Raw genomic sequence first — 27,455 nt, 5'->3', positions numbered from 1 at the left:
AGTTGATCAAACTTTACTACCTGAAAGAGGTATCAAGTGAAGATTCGTTTGAGAAATGAAAGAACCGGCCAATTTAATCTAAATGATCCGAATCCTAGAAAAGAGTCGGACGGCCCATCGCCACTTGCTGGAGTCGGGCACTAGGAGGGGAGAGAGAACGTAAAACGTCGCCTACTTTACACGCCTGTTTCGATTTTACGTGATGACGTTGTGGAGGCTCAGCTATGATGGCAGCCGTAGGTTGACATCAAAACGATACAGAATATTAAGTATCTCAAAGTTAGCGGAAAAGCCCCGACACAATAACACAGAACACATTAACATTTTTCAGATAGCACACGCTTTAACACACACCTGCCCGGTTAGGGGAACGGTAAGTTACCGAAGCAACGTCCACCTTTGCTGTATCAAAGTGGAGCCTGGTGTGTGCCTGCGCTGCGACTTCAACTCGTTTGTTTCATGTTTTGCATACACTCCTGTTAAATTGTGAAGCTAGCTGTTTAGCTGGGGAGGCTAATAAAAGCATAAACAGCGTTCAGTCCACTCTCCCCACTGGTGTTCAGCAGTTCTGCGTGGATAACCTGCTAACTGGTAACCTAGCTAGTCAGAGAGCAGCTGTGGAGCCGAGCTAATGTTTGAACACGTCCCGTTTGACAAGCCGCTCTCCCACTGCGCTCCTGCCATGCTAACACTGCTGGAATGTGCTGTGAAACAATTACTGCCGCTGTTGCTTTGAAATCTAAGATTTCCTGGCGTTTATGTGACTTGTTGAAAAGTCACTGGACTGGTTATAAATGGTCTCCTGCTGCAAACCAAAAAGTCTTATTAATGGAGAGTTTTGGTTATCTAAATTTCATCCTGACACGACATGTTGTCCACAAAACAGCAGTTCCCTGAATCACTGGCCTGTGTTCTCTGTGTTGTTCGTGAAGTGGCACTATGCCCGCAGCCACTGTGGATCACAGCCAAAGAATATGTGAGGTTTGGTCCAACAACCTGGAGGAGGAGCTGAAGAGGATCCGACAGGTCATCCGGAAATACAACTATATCGCAATGGTAAGTTGGGATTATTCAATTTGGCAATTTGTGTCAGGATTACTGTATGCAAAGTCATTGAATATTAGCATTGTCACGTCAAAATGTGTGTGGAAATATGCAAAAAGTATTAATACAGGCTAAATGGAGCTGTTATCAACACCCGATTTCCTCATTGGTGTTGGCAGTGGTAATATTTGTCATCATATCACTCAATCACTAGCTAAGTTAAATTCACCAAGCGCACAATCTGATACATTTCTAGTATATGTTTGTGTCAGTTTTGATTAATAATGTCCCAAAATTAACTTTGTCTTGAAATTAGAATGTTATATGATTCTGATTACAAAAATAATAATGTATAAAGGACAAATTAACTATTAATAGAATGTTCAGTGGAAGGAAAAAATGTGAGACACTCAAAAATGTGGTTACTCACCAAGAAACGTATGACTCTGTTGCATGTATATTTAAATTTTCTAAGAAATGAATTTATCTAACTTAACTGAAATAAACACAATATATTACTGTGTATTAAATATTTAGTTTCACGTTTTGATAATCAAATACTAAACTAAACTTTTTGATCGTATTGTAATTTATTGACTCACCAGCAACAAACTGGTCGTTGTTTCTTTCCTACTGGCGGGCGCCGGTCTCCCAGACGCCGTCAGCCCCCTTTCTGGGTAACAGCGGCTCGCTCTCTTGCAGGACACGGAGTTTCCGGGCGTTGTCGCCAGACCGATTGGGGAGTTCAGGAGCAACGCTGACTACCAGTACCAGTTGCTGCGCTGCAACGTGGATCTGCTGAAGATAATACAGCTGGGTCTCACGTTCATGAACGAGCAGGGAGAATATCCTCCAGGAACGTCAACGTGGCAGTTCAACTTTAAGTTCAACCTCACGTAAGATCGCCGTCCTGTCAGTGTCTTATGTTGCCTGGGTAAATTTGCAGAGCTTGCAAAAAATTTTAAGAAATACAACTTGTACTAGAGCATACGAGCTAGACTTTATATATATTTATTAATCACAATTAAAGCCGAGACTTTAATGCAACAATTTTGATTAATTCATTACATAGATTTTAATGTGTTAACATTTTTTAGCACAATTGATTAAAAATTTTTTTATATTCCAAAGTTCCCGGTTGAACCTTTGCATTCACATGTTTCTGGTACGCCGGTAAATCTGATGCACGAGCAACATCCCCGAACAGCAACGGACAACAAAGTGACTTCCCTTGGCTCACTTTGTTTCAAAAGACGATTTAAGAGGATGCTTGAGAATACAACTGTTGTTTCCAAATAGCGCTAAAAAGAGTTAGCCTGTTAGCAAAGCTTTTCAGGCCTGAAATAGCATCTCGAAGCTAAACGCTAATGTCAGCGTTCACAGCTCACATTTCTAAAGAAGGATTTCCTCAAAGACGTTGAAACACGTGGAAGCTGAATGGCATTTTTGCACTAATCTGATGGTGGAATAACCTAAATAACAGTTTAAAAACAATAAATGTCTTTGTTGTTAAAGTCTTTTTATTCAATAATTTAACAGGAAAAAAAAAGGTTTTTTGAATTGAAAATGTTGCTCATTTTGTCAATATATGGTTTTCGATTAAAAGATGATTAATTGATTACAGATTGTGAAATTAACTCTATTAAAAACTTTAATCACATCCCACCAGTAATCATAATTATAATATTTAAGCACAGAATATGAAGAATAGCCAGCTGTCAGGGTGAAATTAGCAACAAGGACAGAAATCCCACAATCCAACTGGGTGTCACCGTTTTGAGGTTTCAGTTGCTGCAATTTTACCCATACAAACTTTACATTACTGTTCCTGACAGACACTGACTGGTGTGTGTGTGTGTGTGTGTGCGCGTGTGTGTGTGTGAGCGCGCGCTTGCCGAGCTGAGTAGTTCAGATCAGAACTCTGCGGTTCTGTTTCTCTCTTCATTAGAGAAGATATGTATGCACAGGACTCCATTGAGCTTCTGACCACTTCAGGGATTCAGTTCAAGAAGCACGAGGAGGAAGGCATCGAGACGCTGTACTTCGCAGAGCTGCTGATGACGTCCGGAGTGGTGCTGTGCGACGGCGTCAAGTGGCTGTCTTTTCACAGGTACGCTGCTCGTGTTCCTGAATTTGCCTCAAACCGTCGCAGTCAAGATTTCGACGTGGCAAACGAATGCTGGCGCCGGCACCTTTTTCTGTTCAGAACGTTTGTCCCAACATTCCCGCCCGTTTCCTTGTTTGTGTTTTTGCAGTGGCTATGACTTTGGATACCTGATCAAGATCCTGTCTAACGCCAACCTGCCTGAGGAGGAGGTGGACTTCTTCGAGATTCTCCGCTTGTACTTCCCGGTCATTTATGATGTCAAGTACCTCATGAAGAGCTGCAAGAACCTGAAGGTAGTCTGAGAAATGGCAGAGGATCCCTGGGTTTAGTTTATTGCTGGGAAACTCTGATTCCTGAAGTAACTGTAAGGGTTGATATCTGATATTAGAAACCGTTAACGTTTCTGCCTGATGGTCTCAGTTCTGCCATCAACGCTGCAGCTGGAGCAGAGTGATCATGGCAGGACGGAGACCCGAATGGTGTTAAATGGCGCCGTGCGGCAACAGTCCGATAAATGATTGATGGAAACAATCAAACACGTCCAGCAGGAATTCAGAGCTCGTTCTTCCTAAATGCCCGACAGGGGCTTTGATTGCTCCAAGCTGCTCTCATTTGTGACGACTTTTCTGTTTCGAGGTGTTTAAGAAACAAAAAGTTAAACGCGCTTCAGATTTCTAAATTAGATGTATTTTACTTCCTGTTTGGGCTCAGCTTGTTTTTTATTTTGTTTGTTTTTTTTTTCACAAATACTTCTGTCAACTTAAACTTATAGTTTTTACTAATGTCTTGTATTTTTAATCTTGCAGAGTTTCTTTCCATCAAAAGATTAGAGTTCAGTGAAAAATAATCCAATTTTTTCCTCTCTAAGTTCCTATCATCCTGCGGTGTTATTCTCCGAAACACGACCGTATTATCTGGAGACATGCTGCCTGTGGCTTGTTAGCGGTGCTGTCCTCCATTATGTGGACTTGCTGAGCGTGACTGACGGCGCTTTGTGTTCAGGGCGGGCTGCAGGAAGTAGCTGAGCAGCTGGAGCTGGAGAGAATCGGACCGCAGCACCAGGCCGGCTCGGACTCTCTACTCACCGGCATGGCGTTCTTCAAAATGAGAGAGGTAGGAGCCCCAAGTCAGCAGCCTGACGCAGAGCTCCGCTTCCTTTGGCTCTCAGCTTCCAATGTCAGGGGAGAATATTGATTCTGCTGGGTATTTTGTCACAATTTGGCCTATTTCAACCCTAAACCTTACAGTTTCTCTTAGAACGTACAGCCGGAGCTACAGCGTAAAAATGTAGATGAAAGCATTATCAAAATGGCCTAGTCAAAGTCGAGATGTCGTGTTGGTGTGTTACAATTGTCGCCAAACCACAAAGACACACGAAATAACACACTTATGAAAAATAAGTCGCTGAAGTAAATTTTAATGAAATTATTGAAATAATTGTCAACTAATTTAGTGATTGATTGGATTTAAAAAACTTTTCTTTTGAGTAGATTTTTTTTTTAAAAGGCCATTTGTTAGAACGACGTACTCAAACATACCCAAAACTGTACAAAAATATAAACGTTTGCATTTAGAAACAAAACAATCTGTAGATTCATTTTACCCAGAACTCCTGGTGTTTCTAGACACGCCGAGTTTTAGCTTCACTTGACTCAAATTTAATAAGAAATTACATAAAATATCTTATTAAGCTACGTTTGCTATGAAATTATTAATAGGCTAATGCAAGTATTTTTCAATTAATCTACAAATAATCAAGTGTTCTCCAAAGAAATACTATTCATTTCAGGTAATAAAATGTTTCATTTTCTTAACTTGAATCCCAACACCACCGGTGTCCTCCAATCCCAGTATTGTTAACGACTTGTTTACCACATTTACCCACTTAAATCAATAAAAGATTATGACCATAATTAGTATCGAAACAGTTAATCCGATTAATTGTGATCAGTTTCGTAATCGATTAATCGTTAATTGGAGAATAGAAGCAGAACCGGCCGAGCATTTCACGTTGGAAGCAATTTTTTAGCTGCAGATGCTACAAATGATGAAGCACCAAAGGAATGCCAAGTTACTGTATTATAGGCAAAAAAAAATTATAATTACATTTGTGGGTTTTTTTATATTCTACATAAAAGATTTAAGTAAAAATCTGCAGAACGTGCACATTCTTTTATCCGATTAATTGATTAAAGATCCGATACGCTAATTGGTAGCTAGTCCCAGTTGTTTCTGCTGATAATTTTTTTCGTGACTATCAAACTGTTTTTATTTTTTCCCAGTCTATGACGTAATCACACATCTGTATCGCTGTCCGCCCTTCTTCCCTCCAGATGTTCTTCGAGGATCACATCGATGATGCGAAGTACTGCGGCCACCTGTACGGTCTGGGCTCGGGCTCCGCCTACGTGCAGAACGGAACGGGAAACGCCTACGAAGAGGAGGCCAACAAGCAGCAGTCGTGACATCGCCGGAGTCTCCCACCGTCCCAAAGTCCGGCCCGGCTCCGAGGCGGCGAGCCGGTTCCACCACGATAACGGAGGAACAAAAACACCGACGTACATTCGCGTTATTTAGCTGTCTTTTTTTTTGTTTGTTTTGTCGTCTTCTTCTTCCCCATCGGCCGCGCCCGTCTCAGACGAGCGGAAAAGAAGCCTCGTCCGCACCGCGAGCCGCATGCGCGCGAGTTTAGCCTTTTATCCCTTGCGAGGCGGCGCCAAGATGACGCTCGGCTCGGTTCGGTTCGGTTTGAACATGCCTGAAAAGATGGGATTTTAGTTTTCCCTCAAGTGTTCTGCAGACATGTTTTTTGCACTTTACAAAAGAAAAAAAAAGCAAGAAAAAAACAAAAGAAGAAGAAGCTCTAACCCTGATTTTATACGGAACGCTGAACACGTTTGCGGTGCGTCTCCGTCTCCTCTCCGTTGCCTTCCGTGTTCCTGTTTTTTTTTTGTGTTTTTTTTTACATCGCGAACATGTCAACTCTCCCACCGCCGCGAAAGCAGCTCTCGCCACGCTCGGCCTTAACACTAGCTGCATTCTTCTCTTTTAAACCTTTTAATTTATTGTGCCGGTTACGCTGACTAGTGACCCTTTTCAACACTAAACGACAAAAAATAAAATCCGGACGGATCGAGACGGAAGTCCTCACCGAGTGTGTGTTCGCCGACACTTGAATCTTTTGTTCTTGATTTGTTCACGTGACGAGAATGTTTGTACCGACCTGAATAAGCTCTGATTTCACTGTGAGAAGCGTCTCCTCATTCAATCATTTCTGTCTTTTTTGTTGTTGTTTTGTTTTTTTCCTTGTCGTACGAATAGCATGTATCCAGATGCTTTTCACCAGGAGGAATGCGTGTCATTTATGTGTGTGTGTGTGTGCGTGCGTGTGTGTGTGCGTGTCTGTGTGTGTAAACGCTCTCGCTGACAGACGCACACATAGTCAGATGCATGAGCTCTGTATAATCAACCAGTGACACAAGCAGCTTTTCCCATTAAACAAACCCAGTAGGACATGCTGACGTCAACCTGAACTACTCTGAACAGAGTTCGTTTTTCTTTTATTGTTTTAACGGAATAAAAAGGAGGGGAGAAAAAAAAACAAGCCCTTTTCTTCGTAGTTAACACCACTCGAGTTGTGGAATGCCTCCTTCCTGTAGCGTCGTCCGGTTTCGGGCGCAGAGCGGACCGCATGCTTTTCAAAACGTCGGACTCGAAGCGGACTTGTTGATCGGTTCCCACATCCCGCTTCTAGGCGTGTTAAGGTCGTAGGTTAGCAGCTTCTTATTGACCTCTGCCTCCGAACGTGACATGCGCTTCCTTTCCTTTTTCTGCAGCTCATCTCTCACACTGTAAAGAAGAAAGAAAAAAAACAATATGCAACATAAAGAGAGGAATGTTTTTAGATGTTTTTTTGTAAATAAAGGCTTGAAATTTTTCTACTGGAAAAAGAAAAAAAAACAGTTCTCGGCAGTGAAATCTTTTTGTCATCTAAATAAACCGCTGGAAAGTTCATTGTAGTAATTGAATTTGAAGAGATGAATATAACTAAGTAAGTATTTCAAGGGGTTGTTTCTGGATTATTATTTTTTTTGTTTAATAATTAAAACCAAAATTTAGATTCAGAAAATTAGAATTGATCTGATTAAAAATAGACTTTTATGCTAAACCCTCGATGGAGTCTTACCCCACTTATGGATACACTGAAAGTCTAATAAGTAGTGAAAGTGACAGTTCTGTATTTAGGGATATTAATGGAAAATTGAGTGAAAGGAAAAAAGTTTGAAAGAAAAGGATGTAAAGCCAAACCACAGACATCAGTCATTCATAAAACCATTTTATAACAGAATAATGTGCTTAACAGAACTTCAAAATAAATTAAAACCAGGAGGGCTAAACTACATTTATCACCCAATTTAGTTGTAGTCCATGTAACTTATTGCATGGTTTCTATAATAATAATAAAGGTTATTATTATTATATGGATCAAATTGTTGTTACGTCTCTATTAATGACAGAAAAGCCTCCAAGGGGCCCTGAAATAACTTGAAATGGACAAAAATAGTAAAAAAATTTGCTGGAAATTGACCAATAAAAATTAGACATTACTTTTCTTTATCATCCATTCACAGTTTCTTCTATGAAGTGTGATTCATCCTTTTTATGATCAATTCCAAGTAATGTTTGAGAAACCCAAATGCTGTCCGTGTGGTCTGAATTATTTTTACTGTTTTCTCCACCGTTTGTTCAGTGAGCATCAGTAAATATCAACACATTTTATAAATGCACTTAATGATGCATATCATGTGTCTGATATGAGTCACATTACAAACTGGAATGTTTTATTACTTTGTGGGTTCAGTCACAGCTGTACAGTCACCTAAAAAAGAAGCAATAAATACTCATCACAAAATATGGTGATACAACTACAGAGTCCAAATCACCTCATCGACTTATAATTAGTACTTTTTCATTAATATTAAGGAATTGTTGACTTAAAAAAGTCTATGTTGCTGAAAAGTTGCTTGTTATTTTTGTCTTATTTCAAGTGTGGTAAGGTGTTTGGGTAACACTTATTTGTTCCTAACACTGTCATGAACATAACACCTGCTATGAACATGAAGGAGTCTTCATGAATGTTTATGACTGATGTCATGAAGTTTCATTCGGAAAATAATGACATAATGCAAAAAAAGTTTAAAAGTCCATGAAAAGCGCCAACTTTGCACGATTTTGTAAATAATGAGACTTTAATGCAAAATTGGCACTTTTAATGGACTTTTAAAGCAACATTGCATTAAAAGTGTAATTATTTGCCGACTGACACTTAATGACATCAGGTATAAACATCCATGAAGACTCCTTCATGTTCATAGCAGGTGTTATGTTTATGACGGTGTCAAAAAAAAAAAAAAAGCGTTTCCGTTGTTTGCTCTAGAAACCAAAAATACTTGGTAATATTTAATATTTCTGCAGGGTGTTTTAGGTATTTCCTCACAGGACAGGTCAAGATGGGCTCAACGGATTAAAACTGTAGTCGCTAATTGTTGCACTGATGTAAAAGGAGCCCAGACCAAGAACTGAGTGCATAATTTTCAGTAGACCCTCATTTCTGATTAAAAAAATCTTGAAATCTTCAAACACGCCGACACAGAGGATGAACTCATTTTATTCCCATAAGGCATCTCAGCTGTTACATCGCCTGCCTCACAACATCCACGTCGTCTCACAGACAGAAAGATAGAAAAATATATGTCACAACGAAGCTTTTCAAAGTGTACATTCTTGAAAGTACTATTGAGTTACAGTTTAATAACATAGTCATTCCCAGCCTAAAGTGACTGTACAGGACTTTTTTTTTCTTCCAATAATTCAGCCAATCACTGAACAGTCTCTGCTTTTCCACGGCGGTCGGTCGTCGCCGGTTGCAGAAACTCCGTCCAGGAGAGGAAACAGTCGGGAAGCGTCTGGGCAGCAGTGAGACATGAACTCCAGGCTTTGAGCTCCAGCAGATGTTTCAGTGACATCCTCACTCAGGCTACTCAGAGTCAGAAGAGCCCTTTTTCTTAAAAAAAAAAAAATATATATTGAAAGTAATTACTAATTACTACAATTTCTTCTTCTTTTATGTCGTTACCAGCTTGTGTTTGCGTCGACATCCTGAGATGAGAGCATGCAACTCTTTCACGTTCACAATACTCACCATGATGCGTGTGGAAACGAAAAGAACAAACATTTCACAAGAGAAAGGAATGTCAGAAAGAGCGCGTTGATATCGCTCAGCAATTTTTCTTTTTTTTTTGTTTTGTTCTTGATGTGCCAAAGAATTGAGGGAAACCAGCAGCAGGTGGTTCTTGAACGCAACAGAAAAGAAAAAAGCAGCCGACTGAGTTAGAAAACAAAATGCAATCCTCTCGACGGCATCTCTGTGCTTATTTACATCCAAAGAAGAGCAGATGACTGGAATGCAATCTCCATTTTTTTTTTTTTTTCGTCCACTTGACTTTCTGACGGCAGCGGTAAATCCCGGACCGCTCGTCGGTCGAGTCGCGTTGCGTGACGGCAGACGTCGCCGCCAATCACGCCGAATTCTGATAGGCACAAACACGGAGGAGGGCAGCATTGACCTGGAGGATGAAAACAGTTACTGATGATGATGTGGTTTTAATGTTGGGATCATGTTTACCTACATTTCTGGTCATGTGTGGTCATTGTTACGCCTCGTTCTCAATGGTCATCACTGGGTTACTGGCACCTGAACACACAGACATAAACACACGTAAAACACTCCAGTGAGGTAAAACAACAAGTAGAAAAAGTTGCAGAAGTATTCATCCCCCTTGAACTTTTCTACATTTTTCACTTTAAAAAAAATCAGACAAGCAGCTAAGATGCATCATTTTTGTGTTGGTTTGTAAAAAATAAAAAAAATCACAATTTATTGAAATCTTGGGCTCCAACGTGACAAAATGTGGAAGTGTTAAAGGGGTGCAAAGAATATTTTTGCAAAGATCACAGTGTCCGTGGCCTTGCCCTTCTTGTCCTTGTCTCCTGCACCTTCACTCTCTGACCAGGAGGGGGTGCTGGTGAGCAGTCGACTCTGGCTCTCTCGGAGCGGTTTGGACGGGAACTGGCGGCCCTCTGCTGCACTACAAAGACAAAGAAAAACACACAAACTAATAAAACTGTTTATAATAAAATAGTTCTGTATGCTGGGATGAAACCTAAAGTCAATTTCATTTCATTATTTGTCTTTATTCTCTTGGATTTTAAGTGAGACAGAGTAAAACAGTCACCTCTTGCTGGCTGAGCTGGATCCAGAGGGAGACGACGGCTGCTCAGGGTCCAGATTCACCAGGCAGGTCGGGAATGAGCATCCGTCACCTAAACTGTACAGACAACACAGGAAGAAGAGCTGCTGATACTGTACATAAAAATCAAATGATCTATTTTAACTCTGGTCTTATATTCATTACTTTCACCCTCCTGGGCTGAAATTTCAAAATGGCTTGTAGGGGCAGCAGCAAGTTTATAGGGAGGCGCCAAAGACTTTGAATTTTTTTGTAATGAATGTATGCTTTACATTATAACTTATATGAAACTCATTATACAATTATACGATGTTGATGTATACAAACTCACACATTTGAAAACTCTGACCTTAAATTAGATCTTTATGGGACCAACATGGTTTTAAACCTGCTTATGTGTGGGCCAACCTATTAATGTGCTGTAATTTTCATGAATTAAATGCTTTTTTTTTTTTTCTTTTCAGATAGGGCACGAAAACTGACTCTAGCCCAGGGTCCCTTATCTTTCTGAATCCGGCCCTGCTCACTGCACAAACACGCATAGTTTACGTTCTCTTCTTATTGCATAAAGGAGCAAAGAGAGAAGCAGAAAATAAAAATGTCCAGATTTATATAATGAACAAAGAAAACTCTGAAAAAAGTAGGTAGCATTAATGATTAAAAAAAAAAAAAAGTTATTTCTTCCTGCAGCTTACATGTGTATGAACGTAACAAAAGAGTTCAGTATTTCATTTGCGGCGTTATATTCACTTCAGCTGTCAAATGCGAGAAGTCCCTGACACACTTAAATCATAGATTTTACAGCCGAAGGGAAATCTAGACCTGAACGTCAGTAGTGATACAATCAGAGTGTTTTTCGTTCTGTCAGCAGGAATTAGTGAGATTGCTGAGCTGCAGCCTCTGTATTGATTTACAGCGCTGATGCTGATGCTGATGCTGAGCAGCAGCGCTTTGCAGGGACTTTCAGTCGTTTGAAGCACTTTGTTAGACAGTAAGTGGCCGGGCTCAGATAGCTCCAGGTTGAACACAGACTCCATTCACACATGTATAAATATACATCAGTTAGACTGTATATATGTCTGAATTCCTGCAGATTGCTGACATTTAGGGAGCCGTTGTGAAAATGGGAATCTGACAGAGTGAGACTCAATAAAATGCTTCGTGAAAGAATTCTCTCCCCTTTTCACGTTTGTCCCGTTACGACCACAAACTTCACAGTGTTTTATTGGGACTTTATAGACCAACACACAGTGTGTCATTTTTACCTAAATGTTTTCTTGTTACATATTTGTTAAAACTGTCACCATGTTGTGACTATGAGTCAGACAGTTTGAAAAAATCCTCCACCTCCTCTACTGAAGAAGTGCACAGCTCCCAGTCAGAAACAACCAATCAGAGCCAGGAGGAGGGACTTATCTGTGCCAATCATGCTCGTATACGTGCTGTTAATGTGCTAATCGCGGAGAAACACCTTACTGCTACAGGAAAACTGTTCATCTCCCATCATGCAGAGGGGCTACGTTATGGTGAACCAGCTGTAGCGTAGCAGAGAACAGCTCATACACTAGTATGATTGCCAGCGCTCAAAAAAAAAAAAAAAAAACCCTGTCTCTGATTGGTTCTTTCTGACTGAGTGGCGGATTTCTGTAGAGAAGTTAGATTTCTTTTCACACGTTATCTGTCTTATATCAAACTTTCACATCATAATAACAATTTTAATCAATATGTTAAAAAAATTATTTTTATGCAACTTTAAGTGAAAGTAAAATGGCGCCCGCGTCTAAATAAATCTTTTTCCAGATGGTAATTTCTAAGTGTGATGTGCAAACTCAAATTCAGCCACAGATTCAAAGGCTGTTGAAGAATTTTTTTCCCCTGTTTTTCTATTTTCTATCTGCTCTGATCAACTCGCCGCCGCTGCCATGTTTCACCATGGTGACGTCGTGTGTAGAGTGCAGTGTTAAATAAAATGCCCCCCCCCCCAATAAAATCCATTGATATCTGGATTTGTTACGTGATAAAATGTGAAAAAGTTCAAAGAGTATAAACACTTCTGCAGGCCCTGCTTATATTCTATAACATAAAACAGAGTGTCCACATCTGTAAGTTATTACACCTCAACGAGGATTATAAGGAGAACAGGGGCGGCGGGTGAAGGATGAAAAACGCCCCTGACTCGTCTCGTCTGGCAGCTTGTAATGTGCATGCAGAGGCTCTTCACCGGCTGACAGCATAAGCTGCTCCATCTGAACACAAAATCCCCCATCTGCTCATCAAACACGAGCTTGTCTTATGAGATCACTCGGTGGGACGTTCAAGATCGTGCCGACGGAGCGCGACGGGGGAAAACTTTGATCTGACTGCTGCGCTGAGGCTTCTGTGGAGTCATGTGACGTTTCTGATGCTGAGGTCGATCTGGAGCGGAGCAGATCAGCAGCCAGACAGAGGGCTGAAATAAAACTAAAACTATTAGCAGAGGAATGAGGTCGGGTGATCGGGGCATTAGAGCTGGAAACAGTCTCCTTAAAGGGGCAGAATTATGCTAAATCAAATTTTTATGATGTTGTTCCCTCATCAAAAACACACCTGGAGTGTCGCTTTGATTCTTTCATGCATGTTTGAGAAATCCTTTTATCTCCATGGCAACCATTCAGCTGTGAAAAACGACTCATTGGACCTTCGAGGACGAAGCTCCTCCTCTGAGCTGCACTTTTCAGGTTTCCAAGCTTCTCCCTCACAGAGTAGCCTCCCTCGCATTGCCCCCCCTCAGCTCCTTCGGACTAGCCAGCAGCAATTAGCAAACACCGTTGGTAAATGTTTAATAGAGGAACCATGCTGTGATCACTTCCTGAAGGCGGAGTTTCAGAAAGAGCAGGAGCCTCTTAAAGAGACAGAGGCCCAATTTCAAGGCGTTAAAATACATCAAATTTTATTTAAGTCATTCTTGATATAAACAGCCTTTTTATAGCAACTGATTTTTACTTGATTGTGTTGTAAAATGACACTGTGTGCCTGGAAAATACATGATACCGCTATTAATAATAACAGTTGATGTTTCTTGAAGTGTAACAGTGTAATCTGTTTTATTTTTTAAAATGTATGTTATTTGACAGTTGTGCGTTGAAATTTGAGTCTGTTCAAAATGCAACTGTAGTATACATTGGTGTAATTTATTTTAATTGTACTCATTTTCTGTATTTGTGTTGTTTACTTTTGTTGTTTGTGCGTTGTGCCATCTGTGTTTATATTTTTATTCTGGTTACTTTCATTTTTCTTTAAAATGATGCGTGGCACACATTAGCCCAGGGCACCAAACAGTCTAGGGCAGCCCCTGCACTCACACAGACTTAAAGACAAAAAACCCAATTCACTAAACAGTCATGGTTTTGTACTTTGGTTGGAAGCCAGAGTACACCGAGAGAGAGAGAGAGAAAAAAACACATCACAAACACTTTTAAAACCGTTCGGCTTCAACTGGCTGACGGATGATCTCACCTGGAGAAAACGGGAACAGGCCAGTATTTGGCCTCATCCCCAAACACCTGGAGGAAGTTCTTGGTGAAACCGAGGCTGAAGCCGTTCTTGTCCGTGCCGTGACGAAACACGGGAGCACGCACTGCCTCTGAAACGGCAGACAGACAGACAGACAGACAGACAGACAAAGGAGAAAAGATGAGCAAACGCATACTGGCTCTGCTTAGACGCCCGACTGATGACGCGACTCCGGGTCAGCAGGGGGAGCCCTAACCCTCGCTCAGTGAAATTCCTCTGAACCAAAGCGTCTTTGTTGCGCTGCTCTGACGGCTGTTTCGCCAGGTGTGACGTTTTGCCTTTCTGGACGCCGTATCGGTGTCTGTCTCTAAGCGGCTTACGACTCTGAGCCGTGCGTCTTTGCGTGATGCTGCTGTAACACGGTCCTCTGGGTAATCCGCTCTCATCGACGCACCGAGACAATGCCTGCCACTGTGCGCTTCTAATGAGAAACGAAAAAAAATGTATATAAATACAATTTAAATCTCTCCATCTCCGATGCGTCGAGGAGGACGGATGTAACCGGAGGTCCTGGCCAGGGCCGGATTTAGAGGAATGAGGGCCCCTGGGCTGGAGCAGGTTTTGGTGCCCTAGCCCAAAAAATAAAATAAAAATAAGTTTACTCATGCAGTTCACAAACCGATGGATTATTGGTTTAAAATGTCCGACTGATTGCTCCGAGTTGGTGTCAAAAGTATATGCTATATTGTCATACATTTTCTAATATTTCAGTGTTTAAATTCACAAAAATTTATCAACATGCTTTTTTTGTCACAAACAGTAGGAGAAAGAAAGCAGTTGATCCGACTTTAAAAAACTGAGTTCATTTGTTGCAAGTAACCAAACTAAGCTTATCCAAATAAATATATTAAGTTTATGCGGTTGTCTTGTTAAACAGGCGTAAATAAATTAAGTTTAACTAACTTAATTTGATTGCACATGATGTATTTTAATGTTGGAGCGACTTTCTCTTTTTTCAATAAACTGTAGCTCGGAGAATAAATAGACGTTGAAATACTTTTGTTATTTTATAAATCATTGAGAGGCTCAGCACTAAAATACATTAAAGATCTGCTGCTGCTGTCTGAACCCTCCAGACCGTTCAGGTCTTCTGCTTCTGGTTCTGGTTCTGCTCTGCATCCCCAGAACCAGAAACAAACATAAAGAAGCAGCATTCAGCTTCTATGCACCACAAATCTAGTGCATAGAACTTCAAAACACTAAGTTCCTTTAAATCAAGGCTAAAACCCCTTATTTGTTTAGAGTTTGTCTTTGATTAATAATTGAATCACTGACTAATATACTTAACATATATTTTCTCATTATTCTTGATTTTGATTATGGCATTTGACAACTTAATGTTTGTTTCTGGTTTCATAACTGATAATTGTGTAATTTTTTTTATCATACAAAAAAATTGCCTTCCCCAAAAACCTGCAGCCCTGGGCTACCGCCCCAATCTGGCCCGGATGGTGGCTGTGGCTGAAAACGAGACGTACCCAGCGTGGATCTGTTCTTGCAGACGAGCCAGCAGTGATAAATGAAGAGAGAAGCCAGGCTAATGGAGAACATGGAGGCCGAGAAGAAGAGGAACAAGATGTGGAACTTCGCCTGGGTGTCCGGGAGGCCTTTCTGGAGAGGAAGACGGAGAACGTTACCATGAACCCACTGGTTCTGAGGGGCAGAAGACTGGCTGGACCTACGGGAATTAGAGATTCAGTGTCCTACAGAGTCCCTGTGGAAGCCCAGCTCCAAAAGGAAAAACCTTAATTAGGAGATATTATCTTTTTAAATATGAGCAGCGAAGCCATAATTAAAAGTGCCGTTATTAAAGATTTCATTTGATTACAAACTGTCATGTTAATGAGCCAAAGAGTTCCCATTGAGGAGAATTAAATAAAACAACTTCACTGAAACATAGAACAAGAATTGGATAAATAAGTTTGAAACCACAGCGCACATTTATATTGTACGGATTCAAATAAATACAAATCCACACCAACGTCACGCAGAAATGGTAGAGATTTGTGTAACTTCAACTCATCCTGTTGATGCAGAGCTTCATTTTACTCAAGGTATTCAGCAAATGGCTAATTAGCTGAGCATATCTTGTCTTTAGTGCAGCCATCGTGTTAGCCGTACGCTGGTTAGCATCTAGCAAAAGCTAAAATTAGCTTTAAGCCACCGCAGCTTTACCTTTTGGCTAACGCTGTGACTTAAGATGTTCGTCATTGTCCTTTATTCTTCAAATTAAGACAAACTACGTCAGCATCACTGACCAGTAAGACCAGTGAGGATTAGAGAAGCAATGAGCATCGCAGTCTAAGTCATTTTCAACTTACAGCATCACTCAGTACAAGCTAAATAAGGCTAGCATGCATTTGCTCACCAGCAAGCTACTACTTAGCATGTGCTAATTAGCCATACGCATGACATTAGTTTTAAATTACTACCTATTTATGTTAAAAATAAAATCAACATGTAATATGCTAGTCTTTTTTTTACCACTTCAAAGCTTATTGTTAATAATTATGATTAATTACTGTCTTAAAACAGTAATTAATAATAAGCATCTGAGAGTTTTGACAGTATTTAATAAAAAAACGATAAGTAATATTTGTGAGATGCAATCTCACAGTTATAGCATGCTTAATAATTTGTTGTTGTTCTTTTTAATCCTTTTAATTGGTGTTGAAAATGGGCTTCCATAGAGTTCTTTACACAGCGACAGACAAGTTTGGTTCCCCTGAACAGAATCTCTTTCGCTGTCGAGCAAAACTATGAGCTGTTTCTGACGGGCCGTCCTGCCCTTTGCTGTCAGCTGGAACAGGCACCTCCATCTATTTTCCAGATGGCGTGATGCTCCCTTCCAAACTCTGCAGGTATCCGGTGAAAACCCCCGTCTTCCTCTAGCAGAGAGAAGTTCTCAATGTCACTGACTGCAGCACAGCAACAAACCGCAGCTCAAACAGAAGGCTAAAAAAAAAAAATACAAGCCAAATATTTCAAGGGGAGCTCAAACTTTTGCGTGCCACTGTTTCCAGTTTCTAATTTAGTGCATTGCTAACGAGCTGCGTGGTTCGTACCAGGTACTCTCTCAGACGGAAATGTGCTCTACCTCCAGCCTTGTTGAAAAGATCAAACATCACATTATGAAACAAAACAACACAACACAGTACACTCTGCTGGTTTTTTTTAGACGTTTTACGGGATGAATGTGCCGATTTGTCTGTACTTACTGTCCAGAACTTGATGAAGTACTGGAGATCTGTGGCGGTAATAAAAAGGCAGTAAAGCAGAGAGTAGGCCAGGAACAGCATGAAGAACTTGTAGTTGGAGAATCCCACACAGTTGTTGACCCTGCAGACAGACGATGAAGAAAGGTCGTTAGGATTAACCCGGACGCTTAAACATCCCCCAACGAGATGCTAAGCAAGACATTTGTTAGCCTGTTGCCGTTTCAGTTTATCCTGCTGGATTATTTGCTGGTTCGAGAGCAAACAAAGTTTCATCTGAACAAACGATTTGGTTAAAAACTCAGCAGAGAGCAGATCATGTTCATGTTGAACTCAGCTTGGATTTCTCCCCCTCTGCAGACAGTCAGTCCTCTGGCTGCGTTTGAATTGCTATAATAATAGTGTGTTTACAAAAGTATCGATACGCCTTTTCCACATTTTGTCTGGTCGCACTCACAAGACACGTCAAATTTCTTGCCACAGATTCTCATTTGGATTTAGGTGTGGACTTTGACTGGGCCATTTTGTGGCTTTATGACCGGTGTTGTTGTCCTGCTGCTCGTTTGCTTCCAGGGTCGCCCTGCATTTCACTCCATCTCTACCCTCCAAAGGAATCAGAGACAGGTGTGCAGAGTTATAATTGAGTAGTTTTTGGAAAATATGGGGAAAAAACTATATGGATTTTGGACTGAAACAAATGTTCCGATAGGGCGAAGACAAGGGGAATTAGGAAGTAGCAGTGAAAGTAGATTGAATACCTGCAGGTGTCTCAATTTAGCCAAAATACAACGTGAGCAATTATGATGAGGTAAAATGAAAACAAAACGTAAAATCCGACAAATAAATCCATAAAATAAAAAATATAATCGTATATGTGTACACATACATTTATATATCGTTTTTTTTTTCTTTTCTTATTAACCTTCACTCCCTCAAAATTTTTCTGGCTTAGTCTCCTCACGCCTATAAAACATTTCCTAGAGCCGCCACTGGCAGTTGCCATGTGACAAACTGTGGAACAGCTCCAGGGGTGTGAACACTTTCACAAGGCTCTGCGCTCGGCGTTACGGAAAACCCCTGCTAGTCCGAACGCAAACGGAAAGTGACGTTCAATAAATAGTTTTGTGTGCATCGGTGTCGGGGCGACGGCGCGGTACGTACCAGGGGCAGTGGTGATCCATCTTCAGGATGCATCTGCAACACAGCACGAGTCGACATCAGTGTAATTAAATTGGACCCCTCCTGTCAGCATGCTATCGCGCTATATTGTTATATGATCTGTGCTGCGGAGGTGCGGGGGAGGCATACTTATCGCAGACTGAACAATGGTGGCATCGATCAGGCTTCAGCAGCTGGCAGCGGTCACAGAAACGAATCGCTGAGGAGACACAGTCAGTTCAATCACTCAGTAATCAGCCGCCGCTGCCTCTCTTAGCCCTTGACCCAAAGAGGCCGAGCCGGGCCGGGCTGCGTATATTTTTGGCAGTAACGGAACCCCGTAAGGCTCGTTCGTGGAGCGTGTCGTTACCTCCGGAGTTGGTGCGCGTGTAGATGGGCAGATCCTTGGCTATTCTCCTCAGGATCTCTTGCTGGGACTCTCCGCGATCTTCGCGCTCCAGCAGCTCCTTGTCAGAGTGGGACAGCTGAAACTACGCGGGGCAGAGGGGAGAGACAAAGCTCAGCTCTCTGACCCGCTTGTGCCACAAGCGCAGAGCCGGCTGGACATTACTGACAGAAAATATATATATGTGACTGAACAGTGGAAGCAAATAACCGAGATGATAATAACAGGAGAGAATTTATTAAGGTGGACGAAACCTCCACTGATCGATCGATTACATCTCATAAAGAAGAATCTCATATGTGAGCCGACGCAGCGGTGGGATGTGTTCATGTGCTCACTCTGCGGTCAGAATCACAGCCATTAAAGTGCAGCAGCTTCAGGCGCTCCTACCAGGAAGCATTATTAGTTTAAATGGAGCTCTCAATCACATGAGAGCAGGGGGCTGTAGCCGCTTCCTGCAGCGTTTCATCATCCCGACCGGACGAACTCACCTCCTTCAGGGGGTTCATGGGTTTGGTGAAGATGGTCTGCCAGTACGCCCACACGAACATGATGAAGATGGCATGGTAGGCCAGCAGGTAGACGACTGCAAGCAGACCGACAGGAACAACAGTCTGTGTGTGTGTGTGTGTGTGTGTGTGTGTGGCCGTGTTCACAGTGGGAATTTCTACGGTGTTACCACGTCTTCTGCTTCTTAGGAGAAACCTCAGTTATTACACAGTTATTAGCATTCAATGCCTAGTATTCATGGTTTACTGTAGAACTCAGCCATACCACTTATAGATGGCTAAAAGATAGGTTATATGTTACCCATGCATCTATAAACACGTTATAAATCATTAATGACTGTTAGAATGCATTAATTAAGGGTGAGAAGGAGAGTATAAGCTAAAGAATTATGTTTACAAGGTAATCCAAAATGTTTAACAACTCTATATAAATTATATCTGAACTGACTTGGCTCACTATTACCTTGGCAAGAAACATGTAGATTTTGTCTCCTTCTCACCCTTAATTAATGCATAACAATAAACATTTATTAATGGTTTATAAAGTGTTTAAAGATTACTGAATAACATATCTAAAACCTATTTAAAAGCCATCTATTATTGTAAGGCCAACTCAGTTTTCAATAAAAGAAATACTGCAGTTGATAATATAAACAGCTTTCAGATGATTTTTTGCGGGAATTTATTTTTTTATTTTTTGCAGTGATTTGACCATAGTTTAGTTATTGTATTTATAATAGTATGGAACAAAATTGGGGCCAAAAATGTTTGCTCATTTTTGTTTTTCTTTCTTTCTTTTTTTTGCTAAAAAAAAAATTCAAACAAAAAAAAAGTATCTGAAACTTAAATAAGGCCAAAATTTGAAAAGTAGTTTTGAACTTTTTTTCCCCCACTTTGTTATTTAGTTAGATTTTTTTTCTGTTTCAAAATTAACATTGACATTAATTTTCTTTTTGGTTTTTTTACAGGGTACCATCTGGTGTTGAATTCCAATCAAATCTTCAATCAAATCAGAATTATAATTTGAGCAAAACTAATCAAATTAGCATAAACAAAATAGAGAGATTTTTTAAAAGATTTTTCAAATATATGTTTTTTTTTTCAGTGCATGTTGCTGTTTGTTCTATGAAGTTCTCACAAAAATCTCTGTAACATGACAAATTAAGGAAATGTCCACAGGGTGTGAATACTTTGGGAAAGCATCATCATACCTAAAGCGTTATCGTGGCTAAACGCCCGAAAAAAGAAAACAGTTGATCCAACCTAAATATGTTGCAATAACTGGTCACAAGTGACAAAATTAAGTTAATCCAAGTCAATTTATGAAATTGTCATGTTAGATAAATGTAAATAAAGTATGTTTGATAAATTTAATTTAATTAGTTGTGACCAACTACCACATTATCTTTGAAGCTGGAGCTCCGCTCTCTTTTTTCGACTGGGAGAATATTGTCTCGTAGATCTCTTACCCTTTTCTCCTGTGTCCTCGATGGATTCTGGAAAACAAACCATTAAAAAAAGACAATCAGCGTGAGGAAATATGCAGTGGGTGAGCGCAGCGCTGCTGGAGGAAAAGTCAAGCGTTTTGACTTCAGAGAGGTGGAAGTGAATAAACGCTGAGCTGGTGGAGCCTTCGGTTCCTGAGCTCAGTATGGTCAGACACAAAATCAATATGCAACATGCTGGTCAGTTTGACTCAGTGAGTCTCTCGGAAAATGTGCCTCTAATATTATTCCTTTAGAAAACCCGGCAGACGTACGAACGCTTCGTTTGGTGGAGAGCTGTAGGAGGAATAGTGAACGCGGTTTATCGAGTACATCGGCGGCCCTCTGCAGCAAACGTGGAAACGAAAGAAAAGGTGTGTGAGGCTAAAGGGGTCAGTATCATCTAAAATCAACTCTTTTTAGCTTTACATCACGTTATAATGTTATTCCCTCATCAAAAATATACCTGGAGTGTTATTTTGTTTCTTTCATGCTTGTTTGAGAAAGCCTTTAATCTCCATGGCAACCACTCAGCTGTGCAAAACGCCTGGTTAGACCTAGCCCCGCCTTTGAAGACGAAGCTCGTCCTCCTTCAGAGCTTCCCTCTCAACAGAGCAGCCCTCTCACGCGACTCCCCCACTCTGCTCCTTCAGACTAGCCAGCAGCAATTAGCAAACACCTGGTGGAACTGCTGAGCTCATTATAGGAGCTACTTCTCAATGCAACAATGGAAAAAACGTTTCTCAAAGGGTTAATAGAGGAGTCAAGTTGTGACAACTTCCTGAGGGCAGAGTTTCAGAACGAGCAGGAGCTTCTTAAAGAGACAGAGGCCCAATCTCAAGGTGTTAAATTACAAAGCCAAATTTTACTTAAGCAACATTTGAGATAGTATTTTTATAACAATTGAAGTTAATATACTTGATTGTGCTATAAAGTGGCACCAATGGGCCTGGAAAACATACAATGTCGCTCCTTTAAAGGCATATTATATTGACATGTCTGTAAAAGCGATACAAATACATTCTGGTTTTTTTTTTAATCTCCGACAACCAAATTTCCACCTGATAGGTGCTCGGTTCAAAGGCTGATGCTGATGCTATTTGGTATCGTTTGACGGAAAATAGGTCAACCGCAGATTTCTGGAGGCGAGTTATGCAAACCAGACAATGGGATTAAGTGATCGGAGGAGCATCAGCTGATGATACTTTCACACAACCGACTCTGTGTGTCCTGTCTGCTGCTGAGTGAGATGGGGCCCCCGGAGCAGCTGCTTGTTGTTTTCATCTGTGTGACCTGAATGCATCACAATTTCAGTCTTGTGACGAGGCATGCGAAGGAAACGCAGTTTACAGAAGAAAAAAAGAAAAAAACAAAGCCTGCTGATGGAGGGTTTATTTTGGATTTCCCTCCAGCGCTCACTGATCTACAGAGTTGATTCTGTGAAGAAGGTTAATATTTCGGGAACAAGCTGTCAGAACATCCTCTCCTCTCTCATTAGACCGTCTCCATTTCATCCCCTCCACCCCACTTTTTTTTTTTTTTTGACTTTCCTTCCACGCGCTCTGACTTCTTGCTGCCAAATGGAGCGCGAGCGAGACATCCTAGAAAACCATCACTATCCGGGTCAACCCAGTAAACTCAGGAAACCCGGTACGGGTGCGCGCACAGGAAAGCCATTAAGGGTCCGGCTTTCTGCCAGCAGATAATGCTGATTGTGTCTGTGCTGGTGGATATAAATTTGGACGGCGGGTGCGGGGTGAGCACACGAGTCTGAAGCTTTCACTGTAAGACTTTAAGCTGGTGATGATGAAGTGGCAGAGGGAGAATCAGATGGTCTAATCCGTTTCTTATATCCTGTCACGCTGCACCGGTCGACAAAGTGCGCCTCACTGGTTTATTGTCCTGCGGTTTGTGTTTTTACAACAGCATGTAAAAACTGCAGATGCTAGCATATGACTGTCATCACGTAATGAAGGCAGTAATTGAATGTTGGGGCTTTTTTTTAGCTAATATTAAGCACCACTAATGTAACTATTAATCGAAAGTACGCTGTCCAATAACCGATAAAATCGTTAGAAAGTAAAATAAATATCACCACGCTCATTTTGATTGTTGGTGGGGAAAGCTAATTAATCAATAAATTGATTTTATTGATTAATCAAATTTTTTTTTGTTTGAAGATTTTTTTTTCTTATTGGGGAAAAATCTGGATTTTTTTTCCACCATTGAAATTCTTGGGTTTCCGTAATCAAGAATGACGTCAGCAAACCCAGAACCGCCATCTTGTTTTACAGATTCTATGTTTATTTGGACTTGAATATTAGGGTCAGGCTAAAATTTTCGTTCTTTTTTTTTTTTTTTTTAAATTACAAGAAAAAAAACGTGATATTACAAGAATACAGTCGTAATAAATTCGCAATTTTATGAGAACTCCAACATGAAAAATAACAAACAATTAAAACGAGGAATTAGGCATTTTGTGAAGTTATACTTTGGTATAAATATACATATATGTAAGTATACTTTGGTTCATATGATCCTTAATAGAAATACCTGATCTCTTAACCCATTAGCATCAAATTATAGCTAATATCAGGAGTTTGGAGTTTGAGCAAACAACTGTGTCTGTTTTGAAAAAGGAACCACCCTGACTGATGTCAATGTATCTAAGCTTTTTTCCCCTCATCAGAACATACTTATAATTTTGTTGTTTGACTATATTATTGTAATTAATCAAAGATTCTTGTTGTCCGACCTTAACACGCCTTCACACAACTCTCAGAAGAGATGATTTTTTTCAAAAAAGCCACATTTTGAAAATATTCTGACATTTTTTTCCCTTAGAAAAGAAAGCTGGAAAAGAAAAACAGATTAAAATCGGAAGCCAGACCTCACTGAACAGCTTCGCATTTTGTCACATCGCAACTACAAACTCGAGCGGACTGAGCTGACCTTCATCTGAAGCACAAGCCTCACATAGCGCGAAGCTTGGTGGTGGCAGCGTCATGCTGTGGAGCAGCTTTTCTTCAGATGTGACAACTGATCATGACGCGCTCTACGAGTGTGAACTTTATGGAAGGGTGGAAAGAAAAAAAGTCCTTTGTTGAAAGGAGCTGCAAAGTAGGGTTAGAGTTACCCGAACATTAGTACATTAGTATTAAATACACACAAAACAACATTTTCCTCGTTATTTTTCCTTCCTCTATCACGATGTCCCAAACCCAACCTGAAAATGAACATGTGGTCTGAGGACGGTAACAGACACAAAGAAACATCGCCATGCAGAATATAAATGCAAAGCTCTGGAAATACAATATCCTATGAAAGATAGCATCAAGCTAGTTGTTTTTGGCTGTGATAACAGAACTATGGCAACTGAGATTTGCAATTTTGTCTCAAGCCATGTAGTAAGCAATATGTGGAGGAAGGTGAGAGAGAAATAGCTTGAACGTAAGCAAAGTGGTGGCTGTATCATGCTGTGGGGACGTTTCAGGAGCGTCGGTAAGAGCTAAGAGGTAGATGCTGCAAAAGGAGCAGGTTCACCTTAAAATTCACCTTCCAGTAGGAAAACAACACCAACCACACAGCCAGAAACACTACAAAAGTCAGGGATCTGTTGTAAAAAATAAAAATAAAAATCCTGGACAGACTTTTCAGATTTTTATATACAAAAGTTTTTGATAACATTTAGTTCCCTCCCTTACACGACGCTATCAGATGCTACTTTCTGTTGGTCTATGAAAGTAAAAACCACAGAAAAGCACATTGAAGGTTGTGGTTGAAATGTGGCAAACAGCTCAAAGGGGCTGAAAACTTTTTCCAGGCACAATTTTTAAGACCTTGAACAAACATTAAAATATTCATTTCGAGGCTAAAGACTAAAGATGGACCAGAATTGTACTCATAAGTACAAATATTGTTTATTTTACTGCTGATCTGAACTTTACATTTTAATTAACTGTTAAAGGCCCTTCTAGGGACGAATGTTGTGAATTAGCTACGGCTATGTTCACTGTGACATACTTTTGTATCTGTCAATATCAAATAAACAACAAAATAAATAAAACACTGAACTCTAATAAAAGGACATTTTAAATGTCAATTGACTGACTTTCATTACAGTATTATTGCTATTAAGACCCATCCCCTGTTGGGCTCCAGGGGACCTAGCAGCTTTGTTTGCTTATGCCTTGGCCCCAGTTTGCGTCTGCACCATTAAAAGACAAAAACCAAACAGTCTCGGACCCAAAACAAAAATTAAACCCGTTTCCCCCCCTCAATAACAAAAGAGACAAAACACCAGACAGAACAGAGGTATTCCCCTTTCCCACACACACATCCTCATAGTACCCAGACAGCCGGCTCTTACCTATGCAAAGCTGCAAGACATAGGCGTAGTATGACCACGCCACTATGAGGGCGATGAACAGGACCGGGATCCAGTAGAAGACTCTCTGACAGCCCCGCTTGATGCTCCGTGGACCCGACGGCGCCATGGTCTACGACGAGTCGATCATCGTACCATGCGCATTCGCGTGCTGCTCCTCTTCTCCCGCGGTGCGTGTCTCCTACTTCTTCTCGTAGGAGCCGTCACTACATCGTAGTGTGATCACCAGCCTCACCGGGAGCTCAGTCGCAACGTCCCCGCCGGGCTCCTCTGATGCCTCTCTGCCGCACCGCCCCCCTCCTCTCCCTCTCTCTCTCTCTCTCCCTCTCTCTCCTACTACGGATAAGACGATATCAGACGGCTTGCCGCGCGCATTCTCACACATAAACACGAGCACGCGCGCAGACAGACGCAAGTCTGACTGAGAGCCAGCGCCGCGCGACACGTTGCCATGACGTCCACGGGATGCTGCAAGCCTGGCACATTTTTTTTTTTTTTGCGCGCTGGAGATAGGTTCAATGAGTTCAGACTGGATATATACGCACACACACACACACACACGTATTGGACCAGATCGTCCGGTCGTAGTGAAGGCAGCCACCTCCCATCATGCCCCGCGTTTTCACCGTTTAATATTTATTAGAAGCAGTCTCCTTCCGACGTTATCTAACATCTGCTTTAAATACAATGTCCGTGTTTGCTAAATATTTTGTGGTCAAGATATTTAGCCAGACTCTGGCCTCTTCTCTTTCGACCCAAGAACGTTCGTCTCGTTAATCGGTAGGTTACTGGTTTGAGTCCCACTCCGTCCGTCGTTGTTGGCGATCAAACATCCTATAATCCACTACTATTTACCACGTAGAATCAGATCATAACCACTAGCTATGCACTGTAAGTTTGTAGTTTGCCCTAGCAGAAAGTGTTATGGGGCACAGCATTAAGAAATTATTCAAACTAAAAACACTTGAGACATATTGAAACATAGTTTTTGCTCAACCAGTGATTCTGTTTTCATCCTTTGAATAAAGAAAATTTTGTTTATTATGTGCAGTTTCGAACAGTGGCATTGTCTGATATAGCCGCCCTTGGCAACTACCCAGGGAAACATCTCATCAGCGGGCGGCATGAGACCCACTCACATGGCTATTCAAGTACTGAATAAATGAAGATAAAATCACATTAAATGTTTTACAATGTCATCAGATAGATTAAAACTATAAAATTATGCTCTAATTCTTGTGTTTTAAAAACTAAAACAAAAGCATTAATGCAAATAAATAACACATTGACACATTTATGAGAGAAGCAAAATACCCAGGACTCGTTTATTTGAAATGAGACTCAGAGAATTATTTTATTGTGGCACTGATGGCTCTATTGGATGTTTCTAAAGGAGAAGAAAATAAATATTTTTTTCCTAAAATGAGAAGTTCTGGAGTCAGTGTTTGTTGCCAGTTATGCAGCTGAAATACCTGAAAAAAAGACATCCTATTTGTGTTTTTAAAAAGCTTATGGATTTAATTGTTTACAAAGTTTGATATTTTCTTTAGATCAAATTGTATTTATAACATAACCCAACAAACCACAAAAGTGAAAGTCCTACTGCTGTTTTAAAATAAAATGTGTCAGCATAGCGATTTTTGGAAAACGTATTTACTGTGATACTTGTTATAAAAAGCTTCAGATCCACTGTCACTGTTATATGACATATTCTACATCCCAAAGTCTATCAGAGTGACAAACCAGAATAATGATTACAAGTCCTCCTAGGTTTAATTTAGAGCCAACAATTAATATATAAACCTGGAGAATCCCCAAATATGCAAAACAAACATTTTGGAGGGTTTTTTTCCCCTCCAAGGCTTCAGTAATATTCATATAGATCCATAGTGATGTTTAAAATGGCTTTCATCGTGGAAAAATGCTGAAAATAGTATCACATGCCAATTTTGACTGCTTGTAAGCCCCTGTAAATCATTACACGGTTTTCTCAAATCTCTGCAGTGGATTTTAACTCGGCCAACGGGACTTTATTCTGCAAGCACCAAACTATTCATTCACCGTCTTTTTTTTAAGCAAGCAAGTTTTTCTGAGCCCCTCAGTCCCAGAGACCTACTTTATCTGCTGCGCAGCAAACAGTCTGGGCTGAAACCATCACTTTTGACAATTTCAGGTCAGCTGAAAGTGTGGCGTTTCTCCTAAAGCTCATTGACTCAAATGTTATTTTTAGCTTTGATTTGGCAGTGTGTGTGTGTGTGTGTGTGTGTGTGTGTGTGTGTGTGT

The 27,455-nt window shown here is 40.7% G+C and overlaps 2 protein-coding genes across 7 annotated transcripts; one reads left to right on the top strand and one right to left on the bottom strand.

Moving 5' to 3' along the window:
* The first annotated feature begins 191 nt into the window (after nt 1–191).
* On the top strand, nt 192–5,997 carry cnot7 (CCR4-NOT transcription complex, subunit 7). Its single transcript, XM_015041263.1, has 7 exons — nt 192–373; nt 933–1,056; nt 1,747–1,940; nt 2,993–3,154; nt 3,300–3,444; nt 4,154–4,264; nt 5,485–5,997. Exons 2-7 carry the CDS (start codon nt 940–942, stop codon nt 5,614–5,616), a joined length of 861 nt encoding a protein of 286 aa, XP_014896749.1. The 5' UTR covers nt 192–373; nt 933–939; the 3' UTR covers nt 5,617–5,997.
* Nucleotides 5,998–9,240: 3,243 nt separating this feature from the next.
* Nucleotides 9,241–25,661, bottom strand: zdhhc2 (zDHHC palmitoyltransferase 2). 6 transcript variants are annotated; one of them, XM_015041257.1, is made up of 14 exons: nt 25,155–25,661; nt 20,771–20,797; nt 19,284–19,378; nt 18,757–18,877; nt 18,537–18,606; nt 18,390–18,422; nt 17,232–17,352; nt 17,079–17,117; nt 15,492–15,624; nt 13,957–14,083; nt 10,447–10,539; nt 10,152–10,299; nt 9,841–9,905; nt 9,241–9,777 (listed from the first exon to the last, which is right to left on the bottom strand). In XM_015041257.1, the coding sequence occupies exons 1-13, from the start codon at nt 25,279–25,281 to the stop codon at nt 9,888–9,890; spliced, it is 1,152 nt and encodes a 383-aa protein (XP_014896743.1). In that variant the 5' UTR covers nt 25,282–25,661; the 3' UTR covers nt 9,241–9,777; nt 9,841–9,887. The 6 variants fall into 6 exon arrangements, with proteins under 6 accessions (XP_014896743.1, XP_014896745.1, XP_014896744.1 ...); XM_015041259.1 differs by having other exon boundaries at nt 10,208–10,299; nt 25,155–25,659; XM_015041258.1 differs by having other exon boundaries at nt 10,184–10,299; nt 25,155–25,655.
* Nucleotides 25,662–27,455: the final 1,794 nt, after the last annotated feature.

This window comes from Poecilia latipinna, unplaced genomic scaffold (genome assembly GCF_001443285.1).
Source record: "Poecilia latipinna isolate Pla-1442-1.1 unplaced genomic scaffold, P_latipinna-1.0 Scaffold544, whole genome shotgun sequence".
NCBI classification, from domain to species: domain Eukaryota; kingdom Metazoa; phylum Chordata; class Actinopteri; order Cyprinodontiformes; family Poeciliidae; genus Poecilia; species Poecilia latipinna.
The sequence above is the reverse complement of the archived record's forward strand: the minus strand, read 5'-3'. Positions and strand labels throughout refer to the sequence as shown.